The sequence below is a fragment of the Podarcis gaigeae genome, assembly GCF_964106915.1.
Source record: "Podarcis gaigeae genome assembly, chromosome: 1".
In the NCBI taxonomy this organism is placed as follows: Eukaryota; Metazoa; Chordata; class Lepidosauria; order Squamata; family Lacertidae; genus Podarcis; species Podarcis gaigeae.
Genome location: NC_139678.1, coordinates 84655312 through 84677832, shown reverse-complemented (window position 1 = coordinate 84677832; position 22521 = coordinate 84655312). Strand labels below are relative to the sequence as shown.

Here is a 22521-nt window from a genome sequence, read left to right as displayed (position 1 = left end):
AACTTCTAGGGTCTGAACTGACAGTGACTAACCAGAAAAGAGATCCTGAGGTCACGGTGCAGAGCTTAATTAAAATGGCAACCCAATGTGCAGCAGCTGGAAAAAAGGCAATTCCATGTTTGAGATCATTAGGAAAGAGATTGAAAACGAAACTACCAGTTTGATAATGCTGTTACAATACTCTGGTGCAACTGCACCTGGAGTACTGTATACTCTAGTCACCTCACCTCAAAAAAGGTTGTTATAGAGCTGCAAAAAGAGCAGAAAAAGATAACCAAATGATCAAGGAGGGGGGAGTGGTGATGAAGAACTCCCTTTGGAGGAGAGGTTACATTTGAGGCTTTTTAGCTGGGGAAAAGGTAAGTAATAGGGAATATGATAGAGGTATAGTCATGGTGAGGAGAAGGTGGATGCAGAATTTTTTTTCTCTCCATCTCAAAGTACTGCAAATGAGGCTAAATATGGGGAGGTTCTTCACATAGCTATCCTGCGGAATTTGCTGCCATCCAATATAAAGTCAGCCACCAACTTGGACAGGGGTTTAGGCAAATTAATGATGAGGTTATCAGTGGCTACTAGTTATGATCACTGTGTGCTGTCTTCAGTATCGGCGTGCCTTTTAGTACCATTTGCTGGGGGACATGTATGGTGAGAGAGCCCATGTTGTACTTGTGGGTTTCCCATAGGCATCTGGCAGGCCCCTGAGAGCAGGATGCTGGATTTCATCTCATCCTGCAGGGCTTTTGCATTCTTAACCTTTGATAGATTACACCCTAGGTATTTTATTTATTTATGTGAGGGAACCACAAAGCAAAACAGAATAAAGTTTGCTCTGTAACATCTCATCTTGTGAAACCAAGTTCAGCCTTGTGTATTCTAAACTATGCAGTTATATGAATGATCTTGTCACTATGTGATAATATGCAAACAGCACACATATGTATATGAATATTTAGTTCTTCTAAAATGTGGACTGTTTTCCAAAAACATGCTGATCAGAAGGGGCAAAAGCATGACAATCAGATGTCAAGATGTTTGCTGTGGGGAGAGTCAGCCTGATACAGTGTTGGGCTAGGACTAGGACGATCCAGGTTCAAATGCCAACTCAGCTACAAAGCTCACAAGGTGACCATGGGGCAGTCACTCACTGCCTAATCTGCCTCACAAGGTTGTGGTGAGGATAAAATGGGAGCAGGAGAATACTGTGTACTGCCAGAGCTTCTTGGAGAAGATGTTGATAAAAGATGCAATAGATAAAATAATAAAGGGTGTGCCTGTATACCTGTGATACAATAAAATTCCCTTCCTATACTGTCACTTACAAAGCCCTGAAAACCCTTCTCCCCACTCCCTGGCAGCCACAGATAAGCACATTATGTGCCCCCACTGCCTTGGCATTGTTCCTGCAGCTTCCAGAAAACAAACAGCAACAGCAAATTGTGGTTGAGCAGAGGTTTTGCCATGCTTCATGGAGTATATCACAGTAGTCATCTGTGCCTCTCTTGAGATAGAGATCTATTGCATAAGCACCTGCACCTGCTCAAGAAGAGTGTTCAGGGACAAATGTGTGGGAATAAAGCCTCTGTTTCCTGGCTGTGTTGCAAACTTCTTCACAGTCAGAATGTAGAGTAAGACAAGGACAGAGAGGGGCCATTGCTCAGTGGTAGAGCATTTGTTTTGCATGCAGAAAACCCCAGGCTCAGCATCCAGCATCTCCTGTTAGAAGCATCTTAGGTAGAAGGGCTGGAGAGCTGCTGTCTTTTGGAGTAAACAGTACTGATCAAGATAGATCAGTGGCCTGGCTCCTTGTTGGACATTTTCATAGCTACTTTGAGACGACAGAATCCTGAAAAGAGGGGCTGTGTATGCTCTACTTTAAAAAGGAAACATAACACCCCTAGTCCATGCCCATGTTATCCAAGCTGTGTACTGAGAAAAGCTTAATTCTGTGTTTTGTGTTAAGCAAATTAAAATGAATAGGCTCATTTTTCATTCTGTTTCTTATAGACATGCTGAGGAAGGAAGGAGCTATGCAGAATGCTGCCTCCATGCCCCAGCTTGAGCTAGCAGAAATTTTGCTCATCCCTCTTCTGACTGCTAAGTTTTCACCTAGTATTGCTTACCCATCTCTTAGGGCTAGAAACATGGGGCTGAAAGCTGAGCTGCTCAGATTTCTGACTATGCTCCCATGGCTGTAGTCATGGCATACAGACAACCTTGGCTACAGAAGGACAAGTTGCTTTTCCCTTCATTCTTCTGCTTGCCCTTGTTCCTGCCCTGCCTTTTTTCTAGGCCACCGTTTTGAAGATAATCCAGGAGTAAGAAGACATCTGGTTAAGAAACCCTCCCGGAGCCAGACTACCAGAAGCAGCAAAAAGTCTTTGACTTCACAGTCTGTCAAGAAAAAGAAGAAGAAGAAGAAGCTTGACAGGAAACCCCACGAGGTAATGGCGCTGCCTTGTGGAGACCTCACAATCTACAGGCAAAATTGGTAGTTTCAGTCAGGTGCTGGCCATGTTGCCTGTTGGTGAATTGCTTCCCACAGAGGCAGTAATTATAGTCATTATAAGACTGTGTGACCCAAACGTGAGGCTGAAGCAGTGTCTACAGAGTTCATGGCAAGTAGGTAAGTATAGGTAAGTAGTCTTATCCTAATCTGTGTTCTTTGGGTCTCCCTTGATACAAGATGCCCTATTTCAAGAGGAGAAATGGCTGGCCTGGAAGGGGAAACTAAGGGTTCATTCACATTTTCTGCTTGTGCCATGCCTAGAAAGCACAGGTCCAAGTAATTTTCCCTGAGGGAAAGCAGAAGTGTGGATGAGCCCTAAATCTTTAGAGACAGTTGAGATAATATGAATCTAGACCTCCTCCAGTTATATTCTTTGTGTACTCTTGGCCCATAGGCTGTATCAGATCCACAGGATGAAGGCAGGCACATATTTCCTCTGAAGTTATCTCTATTCTCTCATAGCAGGTCTTAAGCATTCTGTCATCAGCAGGGATTTCTGGTGCTAAGAGGACAGAGCTAAAGAGCACCACCCCATGACAGCAATAGGTGCTAGGTAGGCTATTCTCATGAAAGAACTTGGATAGAGGAAGCAGCTGCAGTTCAGTTCCCTTTCTTTCCTCTGACAGGTATTTGTGGAGTTGAATGAATTAGTGGTGGAGAAGAACCAGGACATGCACTGGAAGGAGACAGCGCGCTGGATCAAATTTGAGGAGGATGTGGAGGAGGACACAGCACGATGGGGGAAGCCTCATGTGGCTTCACTGTCCTTTCGCAGCCTTCTGGAGCTCAGGAAGACTATTGCCCATGGTGAGTAACCAAGGTGGGGCTGGGCTTTTGTCCTGAGATGTATGTTGACAAGACCTTGATAAAAGCCATATCCCAACCTGCAAACAAAAGACACAAATCAACAAGATCTCTCATGATTCAGACTCTCTCAAGGGAAAGAGAGAGAATGGTAGACAATTGTGGGTTGTCTTCTGATTGCCAGGATATCTTTTCCATCATTCATGGCAGCCTGGTCCTGCAGCTGAATGTGCAACACTGAAGTCTTGGGCTAAGAAGGAGGCCACCAAAAAGGTTTGCTTTTTCTCACAAGAGGTTCAGATCCAATTGAAGATTTAGGGCAGGATTCAACTAAGTTATTGCGTGCAAAGAATGAGGTCCACCCGCACAATGGGACTTCCCTCCTCCTCCTCCTCCTGTGCACTCCCTATGCCCCCTAAATCTGCTCTGGATGGTTGAGGGAGCCCCTAGAACAGGTTTAGGATGTGGGGTGGGAAGGTGAGGGGGAAAGTCCTGTTGAGGGAGAAATACTCCATGGGAGATTCTGGGGAGATTAAGTGATGTGTGAAATCCCATGCAGTGGGGTACAGATACATTTTTGTGAGTGAGCAACATAATGCCCTAAGTCATTGAGATAAAGTACTGTTATTGCTGTCAGAAGCAAAGTGGTATGAGCTAAAATTTCCTTTGCACAGGAAAAATGATAGGAGACAACAGTCTGAGATACTTTGTGCCTGAGAAATCTCTTCAATGATCTTACATGACCTAAACCTATTGGTCTTCCTGATCCCAGGAGCTGTTCTGTTGGACCTGGAGCAAACAACATTACCTGGCATTGCTCACCTGGTGGTAGAAACCATGATAATATCAGACCAGATCAAGGCCGAAGACAGAGCCAATGTGCTCAGGGCCCTGCTGCTCAAGCACAGGTAAGTAATGTGCTGGCATTAGAAAGACAGCAGGTTGGGCTTTGAGTGGCAGGGTCACATGTGGAAGAGCTGCTGAATGTTAAGGAAGAGTGAACAGTGGTATAAATACATAAAAGACTGCACAAAAAGACCAGGAATGGCAAGAGGGAGGTGGGTGAGAACAAGATAATTTTTTGGTGTGGAGCTGATGAGGTTCCTGAAGTCCTCTTAGGAACTAGAGATACATAAAGATGTTGGCTGTCTTAGGGTAGTGAAATGGATATCTCTAAGTGAAGTTGTGGTGATGAAAGAAGCTCATAGCTTAAGATATATATGGGCAGGGAGACCAGGACTTTGGGGTATATAAAGGTCAGGAAAATGTTGCTGTGGAGACAACAGGAATAAATGATGTGAAAGGCATATTTTCATTTTGGTCAAGCTCTGAGCTGCAATAAACTTTAGTGAAAGAAAGCTGGCCACTGTCCTGTAGTTCCTTTAACATCCACATTATTTCTTCAGCCACCCTAATGATGAAAAGGAGGTATTCTTTCCCCGGAACCAATCCAACTCCAGCATGAACTCTATGGTAGGAAACCACCATCACCACCACAACCATGCAGTTGACACATGCATGCCATTGATGGGGGAAGAGCGCATTGAGATGACAGAGCCCAGAATCCATGACCCTGATTATAGAGAGGTGAGTGAGGAACAGGCATGGAGAGCTGAATTGTTCTGAAGAGTACCGTATTTTTCCGTGTATAACACCCCCCCCCCATGTATAAGACACTCCCTATTTTGGGGGACTTAAAATTAAGAAAATGGGGGAGAGATTGCCCCCGTGTATAAGACTACCCCCCTTGTAAACATTTTTTTAGTAAAAAAAAAACCCTAGTCTTATACACAGAAAAGTATGATAAGTAGAGTGAAATCTCTGTGTGAGCTAAAGAAAACACTGAGACCGTCATTACTAACTGGGCCTTGCTAATAATGAATTCAAAGCAAGGTGCAGAGATTTCAATGTTTTCCACAGCTTACTTTATTTCTGCTGGTCACAGGGAAGGAACAAGGAAAAGTAAGAGAAGTGGCATTGGTCAAGAGGTGGGGGGAAATACTTGTGGGAGTCATTGGCCTAAAGGCTTAGGAACTCTCTGAATTTTCTTCATTTTTATTACGATGTATATATATCACTTGATTGTAAAAAACAACAACTTCAAAGCAAGCAAGCAAGCAAGCGAGTGAATGAATGTTATAGCATACGTATGCCAAAACAATCAATTTCTAAATTTGCCTTAAATGAGCATTTAGAATCACAGAGAGCAGCAGGAAAACTATTGGACTTCAGTAACCAGAATGCAGCCTGTCTTTTTATGGCCCTTTCATTTAGAGAGCCAAGTGGCACTCCAACAGTGTGGGGTGGGGGGGAAATGTTTTCATAGGCAGCCCTGGCTAATGAGAACCTTTGTTGTTGAGACAGAAAAACATGCACCTTCACAGCTCTGAGGGACATCGTCACAAATATCTCAAGCTGATGGAGAAGATTCCCGATGATGCAGAGGCTACTGTAGTGCTTGTTGGTAAGGAGCCCTGAGCCAAAATCTAGTACTGAGGCCTTGAGCAGGCTTTCATCAGGAGACCTGTGGTTTTAACAACAGTAACATTCTTCCTTTTGCTGGCATTATCTCATGGGGAGTTCAGGGGTTCGGTGCTGCTGCTACACTGGCGGAGCAGCCATCTTAACCTATACTCTCTCAGCCCAGGTGGGGAGGGGTTCAAACCCCACCATGGGGTAGGAGAAATACCAGTAATATGGCTCCACTCACCTTTCATATGCCTGGCTGAAAACTGTCTTGGCAAAGGCAAAAAAATGTATTGGCCAGCATATTTGAAGTTATCTGCTGCTGTGCTTGTCGTGACAGCAGCATCTTTTGCATTTTGCCAGTGTAATCGAGCTTCTGTCAGCTACTATAGCCCCTCAGTTACAGCTACTCAAGTATAGGATTGCTTGTAAACGTGCTCAGAATTTCTAGGTCAGTCAGAGAGAGCCAGTGTGGTGTAGTGGTTAAAAGCGGTAGTCTCGTAATCCTGGGTAACCGGGTTCGTGTCTCCGCTCCTCCACATGCAGCTGCTGGGTGACCTTGGGCCAGTCACACTTCCTTGAAGTCTCTCAGCCCCACTCACCTCACAGAGTGTTTGTTGTGGGGGAGGAAGGGAAAGGAGAATGTTAGCCGCTTTGAGACTCCTTAAAGGGAGTGAAAGGCGGGATATCAAATCCAAACTCTTCTTCTTCTTCTTCAGAGGTTCTTGATAGTGAAAAGACAATTCTCTAGTAGGTTCTGCTTAGCTGTGGTATGGATGGAGGGAACTCCAGAGAAGCTTCTGAATTTGGCCCACGGCTTTGTTGAGGTGGCTTCAGAATTAGATCAAGATCACCTCATTAATGGAGATGTCATTTTTCAGCTGCAGTCTTCCCCACTTCTGCAAAAATAGGGAATGGGGCAGTAACCTCAAACTCTGCATACTCAGATGTTGCATCCTGTGTTACTCACACTCCCACTGTTAGCAGGTGTTGTAGAGAGGGCACTGCCAGGTGGTACTTGCAGCTAAGGGCTCACCCACATCTCTGTTTGCCCCACCACTTTCTCCTGGGAAAACCCACAGCTTACCTCCGAATTGGACCAAAAGGAAATCGGGTTTTTTGCAGACTGCTGTTTGTTCCAGTTCAGCCGTAAAAAGCATATTTTCCAGGGGAAAGCTGTGGGGCAAATGCAAAACCACTTGCAACCATGCCTAGAAAGCACGGGGCAAGGGGAAGTGTCGACATGCCCTAAGTGTGTTCATATGTGTCATTTTGCCAAATCTCCCTAAACCTGGAGCATGCTTCCTGATCTCAGAAGCTTGTTGCTTCCACACTGATCATCATGGTCTTATGCTTCCCTTCCTGATAGGTTGTGTTCAGTTCCTTGAGCAACCAACAATGGCTTTTGTCCGTTTGAATGAGGCTGTGTTCTTGGAGTCAGTCCTGGAAGTCCCAATCCCTGTTCGCTTCATCTTTGTCTTGCTGGGGCCAAGCCAGTCCAACATGGACTACCATGAGATCGGACGTTCCATCTCCACTCTCATGTCAGACAAGGTGAGGAGGAGCTGAGTGTTGGTTCAGGCTGGAGAAGACACGAGAAGGGTAGCAGCAAAGGTGCTGAAAGATGCATTAGAAAGGGAACAGCATGAAGACGCAGCACAATGCCAAGGGAGCACAAGTCAGGAAGGGTTTGTAGACTTGTTCCATGCCTATTAAGCACAGGTCTGAGTGGTTTTCTGCTTGATACGCTCCTTTCCCAGGGAAAGCCCACTCTTTAGTGCTAAACTGGAGCAAATGTCAATCAGGAAAACACCCAAATTGCTATTTGCTCTGATTGAGTAGTTTTCTGGAGGACAGGGAGGGCGGGGAAGCAGCAGGACAAAAGGAAGCATGGATAAGCATGGTGGGGGCAGGCTGGGAGGCAGGGGATGTTTGCTCCCCTCTGGCATCACCTTTGTCAGCCAATTGATCCAGTATTTCTGCACCACAGACTGCTCTGTGTATGAACCCTCTTCCCTTTGCCTCCAGCCATTTTCCTCCTTTGGTTGAATACTCTACTAATGATTTATGCATGCCCACACGCCCCCTGACTTGCCAGCATGGGGGATGTGGGGAACTGTAAATATGCATGGGCTGTGCAGTCTGCACAGAGGAAGAAATGCTCCCTTGGAAGGACTTCTAATGCACATTAAAGCATAGAACCCAGGGAAGAGGAATGTGTTGGGTGGACATGCCCTTTCAGATGCCCCAAATAGCTCAACTGGTGCATTCTTTTACCATCCTGTCCAAACACACTCCTCTAAATATCAAACATTTTTCTGAAGACTCTTCCCCACTTGCTAGAAGTTGTTTTTATTTGCTTTGAAATACTCTGTCCTGAACTGGCTTCTGAAGAAGGTATGCTAGCAAACTGACCATAGCAACTTCCTTAAAAAAACACGTTATTGCAATTTTTAATCTTACAGTGCATCCCACTGTTCATAGGATAGAATAGGTGCAAGTCAAACACATTCAACAATATTTCACACTTGGATAAATTGTTAGTGAGAGAATAGAAGGGAAATTATATACTTTTGTGCATAGACAACCAAGAAAAAAATACATGGATATCCACTGAATAAAAATTTCATTAGATTTAGTGAGCTCATGCTCACAGTAACAATGCCATATATATACATATACATATACATATACATATACATATACATATACATATACATATACATATACATATACATATACATATACATATATATGGGATGCGGGTGGCTCTGTGGGTTAAACCACAGAGCCTAGGGCTTGCCGATCAGAAGGTTGGCAGTTCGAATCCCCGTGACGGGGTGAGCTCCCATTGCTCAGTCCCTGCTCCTGCCAACCTAGCAGCTTAAAAGCATGAAGTACAAGTAGATAAATAGGTACAGCTCTGGCGGGAAGGTAAACGGCATTTCCGTGCACCGCTCTGGTTCGCCAGAAGCAGCTTGGTCATGCTGGCCACATGACCCGGAAGCTGTATGCCAGCTTCCTTGGCCAGTAAAATGAGATGAGCGCTGCAACCCCAGAGTCACCCACGACTGGACCCAACGGTCAGGGGTCCCTTTACCATATATATATATATATATATATATATATATATATATATATATCACCCCAACAATCTCCCCCAAAAGGCAAAATAGTGATGGTGATATGCCAGGACAGGAATCAATTGAACAGGGATAGGTGGATTATATGCTGTTGCCATGACACTGAATTAATACAGCTGTCATTCTGAACTGAGAAGAGAGTTACAGGGTCCTTTGATGACACTGAGATAATATTGGCTTTGAAAGTAGATTGATGAGCTCGTCTTGGGTCAGAGACAGCATCACCAGGCAATGTTATACTGGAGGACAGAGGATAAGTGATGGGCTGCTCTCTGCCTAACTGACCATCTTCCCTTGTTGGCTGACAGCATTTCCATGAAGCTGCTTACATGGCAGATGACCGCCAGGACCTGCTCAATGCCATCAATGAGTTCCTTGACTGTAGCATTGTCATCCCTCCATCAGAAGTGGAGGGGAAGGATTTGCTCAAGTCAATTGCCACCTTCCAGAAAGAGCTGCTGAGGAAGAGGAAAGAGCGGGACCAGAAGAAGTCCATCAAAGAAGGGAATGTTCAGGAAGCCAAAGGTCTCTTCTCTCCTTGCCTTTTGTACCTTGCCATTCTGCTTCATGGCCAGGGTAGGGTGGGTGAGGAAGGATTAGCACAGTCCATGTCTTGCCTCTGCATCAGCTCTAAAGAGACACAGCACAATTTCGTTGATGCTGAGGGAGGGGGCACTTTCTGAAAGTTGGAGTAGGCAGGGATGAGGAACCTGCATCCGCCCTGTCTAGGGATGCTGGCGGCTGGCACTGGGTGTGAAGGTATCTTGCGTCTACTTCCCTCTCCCTTCCCCTCACCCCCCACCATGCTGTTCATGTCTTTCCAGAGATCTGTGAGGTAAAAGCTGAGGAGGAGGAAGAAGGCGAGGAGGAGGATGACCCTCTGAAGCGCACTGGAATTGTCTTTGGTGGTTTGGTGCGGGACATAAAGCGCAGGTACCCCAAGTATCTGAGTGACCTCAAAGATGCCCTGCACAGCCAGTGCCTCGCAGCTGTGCTATTCATCTACTTCGCTGCTCTCTCCCCCGCCATCACCTTTGGGGGACTGCTAGGTAATGAGTCCACCCTCCTCTTCCTTCCTCACCTCCCCTGCCCCACCCTAGTTCCTTGCTCAAGCTGGTTCCTGTTCAGCTAGGCTGCCCAAGAGATTGAGCACATTAGTTTAATTTTTGCCTGTGCTTATACTGGCTAAGTGGCTGGGATTGGTTCATCTGTGCCTGTGCCCTTGCTGGGCAAGTGGGTGGGCTCAGTTGGCTCTTCCTATGTTCAGATGGGTTTGGCTCTGTCCCATTGCACTCTTGCCTGGCTCTGGGGCTTTCCAGTCTATGCATGTTCCTTTCCTGTTCTCTATGGTAACAATAAAAGCATTTTACTACTCTTAATAGTCACTCCCCAATATTGCTAATTTGCACACAACCCAGAGTCCTAAATTGGATGGGCAGAGGCCAGTGTAGGACAGGAGAGGGTCTCAACAAATCTCTGCAGAGAAACATCAATAAGGATCAAAATGGCCTCATGTAACCCAGCAAAATGCTGGGGGCCAAGGCTTGCATGTGGACATTGTGCTCATATCCCTGAAAGCAAAAAACAGTGCCCTTAACCATCTGGGATTAGGAGAAAGAATTTGTTTAATGGTGAGAAGAATTGTCCCTTTGTTATTGAACAAATTGGGGGTATTTTAAGCCCAATTACCCACAATCCATTCTTCTATACGTGTTCATGGGCACCAATGTATTTATTACTTCTTAAGCACTTGATGCAACAATATTGCTAAAGCAAAGTAGGTCTGATTTTGATCAGTTCCTGGATGGGGGACTCTGCTTGCGAATCCTATGTATCTTGCCTTAAGTTCCATTATGGAAGAAAGGTGGGATATAAATGTAAAGAAATAAATGATTTTTTAAAGATGTCATATAATATAAAAATAATAATAACTGTAACAGCATCATATATCCATTGACTTACATTCTGCACTTTTCTCTCATATTAGAGGTAGATCCAGACATCAGTTTACCCTGCTCCAACAGGGTGGGTACCATTCTCCCTAGGACACTTACTCTTCAGAAAACTCAGTTCCTTTCCCCCCATGTTTATGGGTAGGGACCAGTACAAACACTTCCAAGAAGGTAACTGAAATAAGCAGAGGATTCAAAATCTCTGCAGCTAGAATATATCTCTTATCACTTGCTGGACTCTCTAACAAGGGTGTATTTCTGCACAGGAATGCATTCTGTGATGGAAATTATCTGTTAGAATTTAATATGAGGGAATTTGCTCATGCTGAGGTTCCTTGGCCTAACTGTTCCACAAAATTATCCAACAGTAGCGTATCTGTGCATGGAGGGACTCGTTGGCAGTGGCAATTGAGAGAAAAGGCTATGAGTTTTCTCCTGTGGTGAGCCCCACCCACCAGGGGGATCTGGGCACATGTTTCTGTCTGCCACTCTGCAGTTTGTCCCAGAGACATTGCTCTTTCTCTACAGGTGAGAAGACAGACGGTCTCATGGGCGTTTCGGAGTTGATCATCTCCACCTCAGTGCTGGGCATGCTCTTTTCTCTGCTGAGTGCCCAGCCTCTCCTTGTCATTGGCTTCTCAGGGCCTCTGCTGGTCTTTGAAGAAGCTTTTTACAAGGTATCTGTAAACTGGTGTCTTCCTTGGTTCTACATTGCCACTTTTACATGCAGATGTCCCACATACTGCAAGCTGCTGTGCACTGCTTATGAAGTGCCCATATAGGACACTATAAGGCTTAAATCTGGCCTAATTCACACATTACTTGAGTGGTGAGGGTGTCACCAAAATTCCAAATGACACGGGGGCAGAACTGTGTGGGAAACTGTTTTTGTTAACTTATTTTCACCTATATGGATGGGGTTTTAACTACCGCAGTGGAATCACCTAAAAATGAGAGGTTTGTGTTCCCACGTACATGGGAGTCGCTGTACACAAATGGATTTATTTCCTGCTTACATGCTGATCCCACACTGCTTAGGTAATAACATAATTTAGTGACTTCAAGGCTGGAATTGACTCCATGCTGAGAGGTGACTCCTCTCAAATAATCCCCATCATCTTCTGCACCCTCTCAAATCATCACAATAATTTTCTGCAGCCTGTGAATAGGGCTATTTGGTTTATTAAACAATGTGCCTACATTATCCTTGTTGAGGGAATGCTATGCCCGTACCAGAGAGCGCCACTGCACAGGGTAGGAGCATGTGCTCTCAGTTTAATGATACAGGATGCATGCATTGCTTTAACCAAGGAGGCCCAACTGCCTCAATCTTTTCATGGTGGGCTGAAAGAGTAGTTATTGGCCAACACTGCTGCTATTTCTGTTGCTTTGGGCATTTCTGATCTTTGCTTGCATGGGAATTTGCCCACAGAGTGTCCCTAAGTTACCTCAAGAGGGTTTGGCAATTATGGTGGGGCAAGACTCGAGCACAAATTTCAAAAGTGTTTGGTGATGGGTATGCAGTACAGTGTTTATGGTGGATAATACTCAAATGTGCCTCAAAATAGCCTGCTAACGATTTGGTAGCGCAAGACACTGGATGCTGATGACCATGTAACTGAACAGAGGATGAAGCCTGATGATTTCCTTTTCTTGCTGGGTTGTTTGGCACCTCCCCTCCATCAAACCAGGAGGGGTTTATAATGCCTCAACTGCAGGCTTGCATACTTCCCAGAGAGGTTGCGCTAAAACTCTATTTGTGTTGCCCTCCTGGGGCTGCAAACACAGTGAGCTTGTCCAATACATAACAGTCTGCAAAGTTTAGCAGACCACATGTTGTGCAGACTTGCTCTTCAAAATGAGCCAAGGTGCAAAGAATGGAAGGGAAACATGCTCAAGCCAGTTCCCTTATTTCTGTCACCTCTGTTTCCTTTTTTGGCAGTTCTGCCAGAGCCAGGGCATCGAGTATCTGACAGGCCGGGTATGGATTGGCCTCTGGCTTATTGTCTTCATTTTCATCATTGTGGCCGCTGAGGGCAGCTTCCTGGTGCGATACATCTCCCCCTTTACCCAGGAGATCTTTGCCTTCCTTATCTCCCTCATCTTTATTTATGAAACATTCTACAAACTTTACAAGGTGAGCTTTGGATCTGGATCTGCCTGGCTGGCCTGCTGGTATCAACTCTGTGCCAGCATTATGAGACAAACTGTGGGTTATTGATGACTTCTCGCACACCACCCTTAAGTAGGAAGATTAACAACTCTTCCGTCTTTCATGGCTGTCTGCAAGTGTCCTCTTTTCTGACACTATATTCCCAGGTATTTACAGAGCACCCACTACTGAGGTTCTACCCGCCAAATCTTCCAAGAGATCTAAATGACAGCACATTGCCTCCTGATTCCATGGCTCTTGACGCTCAGATGCAGCCCAACACTGCCCTGCTGTCCCTCATCCTCATGTTGGGAACCTTCTTCATTGCCTTCTTCATGCGCAAGTTTAAGAACAGCCGTTTCCTAGGAGGAAAGGTGAGGCTAAGGCCTAAATAGCAAGAAGTGTGGTGGCATTTCCCCATACAAACATCTAGCCTTTCCATTCTACATGTTCACTGAAGCAGGGTTTCCCCCCCTGTACTAAGAGCAATAATAGGTGGAGATATTGTTCTGATCCCCTTCCATGCATAGCTTTTTATGAAGAGAGCCTGGCTCTAGTCAATACCACGGAGGCCAAAGGTACATCACTTCCCCCAGGATGCTGAAGTTCAACCACAGAAATGCAGAGGCTCAGCCGGGTACTCCACAGGGTACCTTTCCTCAACAAAGTGCTCTTCAGATGTTTTGGACTCCAACTCTTACCAGCCTTGGGCTCCATGGCAAATAGTAAATGATGTTGGTAGTTCTAGCCCAAAACATATGGAGGGCACCAAGTTGGGGAAGGCTGCTCTGGGGCATGCCCAAATGTTATCAAGATACCATTTTGAATCAGGCTGGCATCCCCATATGATTGACGTATAAGGTGGCCAGGGACTGGCAGCGTAGTGGTGAAGGGTCAGACATCTTAGCATCACCTTTAGGAACTTTATTCTACTATACCAAACCTCATCACAAAGCATTTGCAGGCAGAGTCATATGGTGAGAAATTCTTCAGTGGATGAAAGACCAGATAGGGTTTTTGGGCTCAGCGCCCAACAGCATCTCCAGCATGCCCTGTGCTTACTTTCATCTCCTGTGCTTGGTCTGTAGGCCCGACGAATCATTGGAGATTTTGGAATCCCTATCTCTATCCTTGTCATGGTTCTGGTGGACTATACTATCACTGATACATATACCCAGGTAGGTACTGCCTGTTCCAACTTTTCACCACCCAGTGGGTATGAGGACATGTGTTTTTCAAGGAGTTTGGACTTTAATCTGAGACTTGCATTGTCTATGTGGGTGCCAGCATCTGTGTCTTCTCGATCAGTGTAAATTTCACATGAAAGCAAGACTTCTAAACAGGAAACAAATCCAGTTCAGGCCATTCCGTGAGTTACATTGTTGAATGTGTCCCTGTTACCTCTAGCTGGATTGTCTGTGGAATGTATAGTCACCTAAGGACAGAATGCATGTCTGGCTGGGCTTCCAAATAGTGTCAGATGCTATATTGGCCTAGGGTGTTCAAGTTGGCTGTGGTGGCTGTGCTGAGAGAGGCATAGATGCCTTTAGTGTGCATACAGGCTGTAGTTTGGAATTGCTATCTACAACTGGTAGTTTTATCATGTTAGGCTGGGATTCCTTCTAATCTGCAGTAACTTCAAAATGGGGCTGTGTTTAGGACCATCATTCTTTGTTGAGGACCACCAAGAAAAGATGCAAAATCTGTCATGTGAAAACTTCTGTGATCCCTGATCAGTATTCTAAACTAGAAGTGGAGCAAGGGAAGTGGGATACAGTGGTACCTCGGGTTACAGATGCTTCAGGTTACAGACTCTGCTAACCCAGAAATAGTACCTCGGGTTAAGAACTTTGCTTCAGGATGAGAACAGAAATCATGCGGTGGCGGCACGGCGGCAGTGGGAGGCCCCATTAGCTAAAGTGGTGCCTCAGGTTAAGAACAGATTCGGGTTAAGAACGGACCTCCAGAACGAATGTAAGTTCTTAACCCGAGGTACCACTGTATTACAAAGCAATGTGGATGTTCTGCATCCCAGCCACATTTCCCCTGTGTGACTGCACAACCCATCATTATATACATATAGAGAAGCAGAGCCCACTGCAGACAGTGCACAGGTGTACTACAGCAGCTATGGGAATTGAGCAAGCTCAGTGAATGCATCTGAGACCCATTAAGACATACACCCATACGCCAGTACAGGCATGTCCAATTAACATGACTTTGACATAGATGCCAAAATAGAACAGCACATTCCAAGCTTTCTGTGGCATTCCTAATGGAACTGGGACCTACTGGTGAAGGGTGGGTAATAAAGTTCTTGTTGATTATGATATCTATTCCATGCAGAAAACAAGACTGATGTCTTTTCCTCCATGTTGTCACCACAGAAGCTGAATGTTCCCTCAGTACTGTCAGTCACAACCCCCAACAAGCGAGGCTGGTTCATCCATCCCTTAGGAAGCAACCAGGTGTTTCCCATGTGGATGATGTTTGCTTCTGCCATCCCTGCACTTCTGGTCTTCATCCTTATCTTTATGGAAACCCAGATCACCACGTAAGTGCCAGGCCTCCACACTGGGGCCAGCTCATTCTGTACCTATCACCCTGTAGAAATGCTAAGTAAAATTAAATAATTGCAGCAGCTATAATTGGAATTGGTGTTGGGTGGGAAGAGAAGTCAGAATCAAGGGGATAGACAGAGTGACCCCTTCTGAGGGGATGTGACAGCAGGCTCCTAACTTCATTTGTCCTTGCTGTCTACATTGAACAATAAGGGACTGCTGTTTCCATAGCTCCCAGGAGGTCTTTTCTATAGTAGGATGCATATTATTTGTCTTGTATGCTCCCTTTGCTGACCACATGCCTTGATTCTTCCAAGTCTCCCAATTAGAAAGAGCTGCTGCAAAAAATAATAACATTAAATTCAAAATACTGTGTGCCACTGCTCCCCTTGCTACAGCTAAAATCTGTTATGTTGGTCACTGAAACTCATGTTTATTCTGCTCCCCTCCCTTCCTATCTCCTTTGCAGCCTGATTGTCAGCAAGAAGGAGCGGAAGTTGATAAAGGGATCGGGCTTCCACCTTGATTTGCTGCTCATTGGTACAATGGGAGGGCTCTGTGCCCTTTTTGGGCTGCCTTGGCTCACGGCTGCCACAGTCCGCTCAGTCACCCACGTCAACGCCCTCACAGTCATGAGCAAGGCCATTGCACCTGGTGAGAAGCCAAAGATTGAGGAAGTGAAGGAGCAGCGTGTGACAGGAGTGCTCATCGCTGGCCTTGTTGGTGAGGTCCACACAGAGGAGCTTGTTCTCTGAGGTGGTTGTGTGCATCTTAGCTCATTTCAGCAACCTGAATTTGTTCGGCATTCATTCCCCTGTGGTGTAGTGACACTCTTTACTTGTGGCACACTGTGGTGGTGGTGGGGTGGAGCTTATGGGAACATGGCTCCATGAAACTAGTGGACACATACAGTAAAACAGTGAGCCTGCAAATCTCCTTGTTCTTTCTAACCATAGTTCTGTGTCTCTATATTAAAGCATCGGGCCTATTCAGTATATATCCAGGGGTGTACATGTGTGTCAATGTCAGGCATTGTCCCATGTTCTGATCGTGAAGTATGGGTGTACCTGTGTGTAGAAAGAGAATTCAACACTGTATCCTGCTCTTCAGGCCTGTCCATCGTGATGGGGAATGTACTACGCCAGATCCCATTGGCTGTGCTGTTTGGGATTTTCCTATATATGGGTGTGACGTCACTGACTGGCATTCAGCTCTATGAGCGGCTCCTCCTTATCTTCATGCCATCTAAGCACCACCCTGATCACGTCTATGTTGTCAAGGTAGGTGCACTGGGGGAGTGGGGAGTGATGAATGGGGTGGCAAGTTCAGTGGGTGGCAAGTTGAGATGGGCCTGAAAATAAAGATGGGGAAGGACAGGGGAAAGGTATGCAGTGGCGGGCTTGACTGGCATGGGGAGGAAACCACTCACTGAGTGGTACCAGCACAGCTTTATGAGAGATAACCCTTCCATAGAAGGGAATGGAGTATTACACTGAAGGTCTGGTACTTTGTCAAGTGCTAAAAAATAGAGCTGCCCAAAGAAGGGTGCATCATCTGGCTGGCTTACCTTTAGGTGAAGACCTGGAGAATGAACCTGTTCACATGCATCCAGCTAGCCTGCATTGTGCTGCTGTGGGTGGTGAAATCCACTGTGGCATCGCTGGCTTTCCCATTTGTCCTGATCATGACAGTCCCCCTGCGACGATTCCTGCTGCCACGATTCTTCCATGAGAGAGAACTCAAAGCGGTAAGCAAACACCATTGCCTGATGTCTTAAACTGTTATGGGAGTCCCAGTCCTTATTCAGCCATTGGTCTAAAGTGGTATGCATCAGATTTGGTTAAATGGTCAATATCATAACTAAAAAACTTGGCATCGTGATATAATGTTTGAAGCTGGAGAGCAAGAGACTCTGTTGTCACCTTCTTTACTGTCCTGCAGTACTGTATTGGAGAACCAGTTTGGGGGGCGCACATTGTGAATTTTCCCAGAGACCACCCAAACCTGCCTGTAGACTCATTGTGCTCTGAGGTCTCTGCTCTGAAAAAGAGATGGCCTTGTACCACCTTGTATTTGAGTGGCTGCTTAACTCTTTTCTTCTGTCCTTTCCTCCCGCTTGCAGCTGGATTCCGAGGATGCAGAACCAAACTTTGATGAAGATGGGCAGGATGAGTACAATGAGCTTCACATGCCTGTGTGAGAAGTTGGCATGTGTCTACTGGCCCTGGTACTCCCTAGGCTTCATGGGATAAGCCTTCTTTCCTTGTGCTTTCCTTGAACAACCACCAACCTGAAGTGGCTTTGAAATTATTGTGGGCCTGGACCAACTGGCAGCTGTGTCATAGCCCTTCAAGCAAGCTCCAGGCCACAATGGAAGCTTGGGCCAAGCAGCGCAAGAGATGCTGCCTTCTGGACAGACAGAGAGTATGGGGCCAGCACCACACCCCCCATTTTCCCCAAGCAGAGCTTGCTGGTGTTGGTGCTGTGCCATGCGTAGGCCAGAGTAGGTACCTTAGCCAGCTCTCATTAGCCTCCTCCCCTAAGAAGATAAGTAGACTGCACTGTTTTGCTAAGGGGAGAAAAGCAGCAGGCCAGCAAAGGAAAAGAGCAGCTGGGTCCTGCCAGAAATGCCAAGCCTGATAGCATTCAGGCAGAGCCAACAGATTCCTGGGGTGGGAGATTTCACATGCACCAACTGGTCTCTTCATGCTGAACCATTGCCATTCAGTCCCATGACTGTGCCCATGAACATTCAACAGTCTGTGGTCCACCTGCCATTCTGAATGATGTCCTTAGCTAAGATTTCCTGCCCACAGAAGACTCTGAACCTCTTCCATTTGAGGAATGGCAGTGATGATTGCTAAAGCCAGTAAACTGCTGGGTGAGTTAGCACCAATTTGCTCTCAAGTATAATGCAGGTACTTGTGCAATATCCATGTGCACATGCGTCTGCTTGTGCACAGTGCTGTGCCTGTTCTCACCATCTCTCAGGACAGCTGTAAAGGTTGTCCAAAGAGTAGACAGTGATTTGTGAAGTAGATCTCCACCCCCCAGACAGGAAAAGGAAGTGCAGGTAAAACTTGCCAACAAAACCTGGAGACCAGGAAACAGCTAACCTAATGACTGAATGAAGACTATGATCATCTCACGGTCAGGAAATCATCACACAGATTTGACACCACTCTTGTGGCTCACTGCCCTCTTCAGGCCCAGTGGAAAACAGGAACTCCCAACATCAGTGTAGTAGGCAAGCTGCAAAAAGCCACACCAGGTACAAACACTGGCACCTTGGCCTTTGGTATTTGCCTGATCACATAACAGAACCTCTTACCTATTGTACTAGACTTTGTGCTTCAGACTACAACTCCTCCTTCAGTATTTCCAGCTTCATCTTGTTTCTTGCTGTAGCCTCTTCCTCACAGCTCCTGCTCTATTCTCCATCCTCTGTGCGGCTATGGCATTTCTCACCTTGTTCTTGCCTTGTAGTGGCCCCAGCTTGAGCAAGATTCACTACCAGATCCAAGTCTCCAGGAGGCTACCCCCAAGCCTGGCCTTGGTGACTGGAAAGGGGATGGCTCTGAGGAGGGCTGAAGTTCTCTGCCACTGTGGCATTGAGCCATTGCACTGGATGAGCCCTCTGTAGCACTTGGGGCTTCTCTTCATTCATCCCTTGACATTTCCAAGTTGATGGCCTCCCATTCCTGGCTCCTCCTCAGTCCTTCACAACCACTCCCCCAACACCACCATCAGCTGCCTTCTTGTACTCTTAAACCCTGCTATTTTCATATTTCCCTTCAACTGCCATATAAAGAAAATTCAGATTTTTGTGATAGGACTAAATTTCACAGAAATATACATTTGTTTCAGTCACCGAATCTGATTTTTAGAAACAGAATACTGTGCTCCCTCGTACTTCATTGGTGAATGTCATGTATCTAGTCCTGGGCACTGCACAGGTGGTGTGTTCCATGCGGTTGAGCACATGCACAAACACCATCAGTGCAAGGTTTCGAAGAGCTGCTCTCCCACTGGGCCATCACATGGGGACTCTACACTGTGATGTCCTGTTGCTAAATCTGTTCTGTTAGATTACGTATATAGAATAATGGGGTGTGCAAATGTGCCAGCTGTGACTCCTGCCGTAGCCAGGCATAAAACCATGTGGCTTAAGAGTTTGGCTCATGGAACTACTCCGGGTCATTGCTTGTTCCCTGTCTATAAAATGGAGGCTGTCCCTCCCCACCTACCTCAGGGGCTGCCTGCTGATGGCTGGGTAGTTATGAGGCCAAATGTTTTCCTCTACTCATTCCCAGCTGGCTGCCAGCCTGCCCCACCCATAGACAGTGACCTCCATTGTGCCCTGCATAGCCAGGATTAGGAAACTTGAACTGTTGGGGGCAAAGTCCCTGGTACTCTGCCTGTGCATTACGACTCCTCTGAATGTAATAGAAATGGATATGCACCAATAAACCCTTCACTGGAGCATTGCGCCTGGGTTCTTGTTCTGCGCACCAGAAACAGACAACTCAGGAAGGAATAGCCACTCAAGTAGGATCATAGGAACAAACTGGAGTATGGTAGGCCCTTCCTAGCATGACATGGATACATGTATTCTTAATGTAAGGCAACATGAGAGATTCCAGCAATAAGGCCGTGTGGAGGCATAGCTTGCTAACTAGGTCTGTTTCTAGAAAATGCACATCCCTGAGCACACATCCCTGTTGCTGGAATCTCTCATGTTTCTGAAGCCTCAGTTCAGCATATTAACAAATTGATGTCTGGCTGACAGTGTCTCTTCAGGGTCTCACTATCAAGGCAAAAAGGTCTCACTATTGAGGCAAAAACTAACATCAAATCATCCCTCCACTTAAATTGCACATTTAAAGCTGGATTTCCCCCCTTTACATTGCATAGAGATGCATGTAACAAAGCAAAACAGGCTGCTTGTAAGGAAAGAGAGGGGAAGCACACATCTGGAACCCTGCAAGTGTGTTTGTGGAGTAACATGAAGGCAGGAGGTCCAGCAGAAAAGAAGTGGGCAAGGGAAAGGTAAAGAGCCCCTCCTCTCCACTCCAAATCATCCTTTCTCAAAGCTGCTTTTCCCTAACAGAAGTAGCCACCCTAGCTTTGTTAAATATGGTTGTCAAGTGCAGTTCCACTCTAAACAAGTAGCTTTTCGCAGCCTTCATGAATGCCTGCAGGAATAACATTCTGTAGGCAATTTCCCTCCAAACACCTGGGCTGTGCTAGGAATGGCCCTTCTCTGATCCCTTCTCAGAAGGAATGAATTCTGGTGAAAATCAGGGCTTTCTCAGATGCCCTTGGTGGCAGAGACTGGTCAAACAGCTCTCAGGCTATCATCAAGGGCAAATTTAATAACATACAGTTTTACCTCGGCTCCCGAACGCCTTGGGAGTCGAACGTTCCGGCTCCCAAACAATCGAAAACTGGAAGTGAGTGTCCCAGTTTTCGAGCATTCTTTGGGAAGCTGAACGTCTGACGGGGCTTCCGATTGGCTGCAGGAGCTTCCTGCAGCCAATCAGAAGGTATGCTTTGGAAGTCAAACGTTTCAGAAGTCAAATGGACTTCTGCAATGGATTCTGTTCGACTTCTGAGGTACGACTGTATTTGTTTCGAAGTTATAACACCACTTTGCATGTATATAGTGCTTTTCAAGTGATCAAAGCCTTTCCCATACATTACATTGTTATGCCTTTTAACAGCCTTGTAAGATGTCAATAGGGTGGCGCTGTGGTCTAAACCACAGAGCCTAGGGCTTGCTGATTCCCTGCGAGGGGATGAGCTCCCGTTGTTCGGTCCCAGCTCCTGCCCACCTAGCAGTTCGAAAGCACATCAAATGCAAGTAGATAAATAGGTACCACTCCAGCGGGAAGGTAAACAGCGTTTCCATGCGCTGCTCTGGTTTGCCAGAAGCGGCTTAGTCATGCTGGCCACATGATGTAGAAGCTGTCTGCATACAAACGCCGGCTCCCTCGGCCTATAGAGCAAGATGAGCGCACAACTCCAGAGTCATCCGTGACTGGACCTAATGGTCAAGGGTACTTTTGCCTTTACTTTAAGATGTCAATAATACCACCTCCATAGTATAGACTGGAAGCTATAGGGAAGCTGTGGCTCTCCAGAGCACTAATGAGGAACCTGTGGCCTTCTACAACTACAACTTCCACTATACTTAACCACTGGCCACGCTGGCTGGGGTTAATGAGATTTGGAGTCCAACAACATCTGGAGAGCCAGCCACTTGTTCCCCATCCCTGGACTTGCCTGAAGCTACATACTGTTACTTGGATGGAATTTGAACCAGGGTTTTCTCTGGTCAAATTCTCAGCTACTACGCATCAAAACTTTCATTGATTGAACAGTAATGGCAAGGTCTAATTGCAACAGAAAGGGTGGTAGCCTTCTCAGGGTAGTAAAAAGTACTTCTGGCCTCTACCACACTCTTAGAGTTCAAGATGCAGCAGTAGCTGCAGGAGCACCCCAGGTCATAAACTTGAGTAGCCAGCGGTGGCTGAACTCATCAGCAACATGTGTCCCTGTTTCCCCCCATCATGCAGTCCACTGATTATCATGACTTCAAGTCATGATTGATTTCATCACCACCACAAACTGGTTCTCATTTGGAATTTGGTCAGCTTCCCCATCCAGATTCTGGTTCCTGTTTTGCTTCCCTTTACTTTATTGGAAAACTTCTTGGTGGCTGATACTCTGTCCCTGGGGAAATACTGACTTGTCACCAAGTTCCAGTTCTGCTTTAAAAACAGCTGCATGCGCCGAGCGTATGGAAACCGGAACAAGTGAACAAGGAATACTCCATGTCTAGCTACTAACAGTGTGTGCACGTGTGTGTGTGTGTGTGTGTGTGTGTGTTAAAAGCAGCATCTCAGCAAAAAAAAAAGGTTGGTGACCACAA

General features: G+C 46.1%; 2 protein-coding genes across 5 annotated transcripts in view; both read left to right on the top strand.

Annotated features, from left to right (window-relative positions):
* The window catches only part of SLC4A3 (solute carrier family 4 member 3), a 45292-nt gene extending 25223 nt beyond the window's left edge, over nt 1-20069 (top strand). For 3 of the 4 annotated variants that reach the window (XM_083726982.1, XM_083726981.1, XM_083726984.1), the window contains 17 exons: nt 2293-2444; nt 3136-3316; nt 4086-4221; nt 4720-4900; nt 5678-5777; nt 7149-7333; nt 9231-9447; nt 9747-9971; nt 11403-11551; nt 12817-13011; nt 13194-13400; nt 14115-14204; nt 15414-15580; nt 16057-16310; nt 16698-16867; nt 17161-17334; nt 17710-20069. In XM_083726982.1, the coding sequence (XP_083583108.1) occupies nt 2293-2444; nt 3136-3316; nt 4086-4221; nt 4720-4900; nt 5678-5777; nt 7149-7333; nt 9231-9447; nt 9747-9971; nt 11403-11551; nt 12817-13011; nt 13194-13400; nt 14115-14204; nt 15414-15580; nt 16057-16310; nt 16698-16867; nt 17161-17334; nt 17710-17787 (2861 nt within the window). In that variant the 3' untranslated portion in view covers nt 17788-20069. The remainder of the gene's footprint in view (nt 1-2292; nt 2445-3135; nt 3317-4085; nt 4222-4719; nt 4901-5677; nt 5778-7148; nt 7334-9230; nt 9448-9746; nt 9972-11402; nt 11552-12816; nt 13012-13193; nt 13401-14114; nt 14205-15413; nt 15581-16056; nt 16311-16697; nt 16868-17160; nt 17335-17709) is intronic. The other variant, XM_083726983.1, reaches the window with a different exon arrangement.
* Nucleotides 1-22521, top strand: part of INHA (inhibin subunit alpha) — a 131273-nt gene that overhangs the window by 100841 nt on the left and 7911 nt on the right. The gene's annotated exons all lie outside the window — the stretch shown is intronic.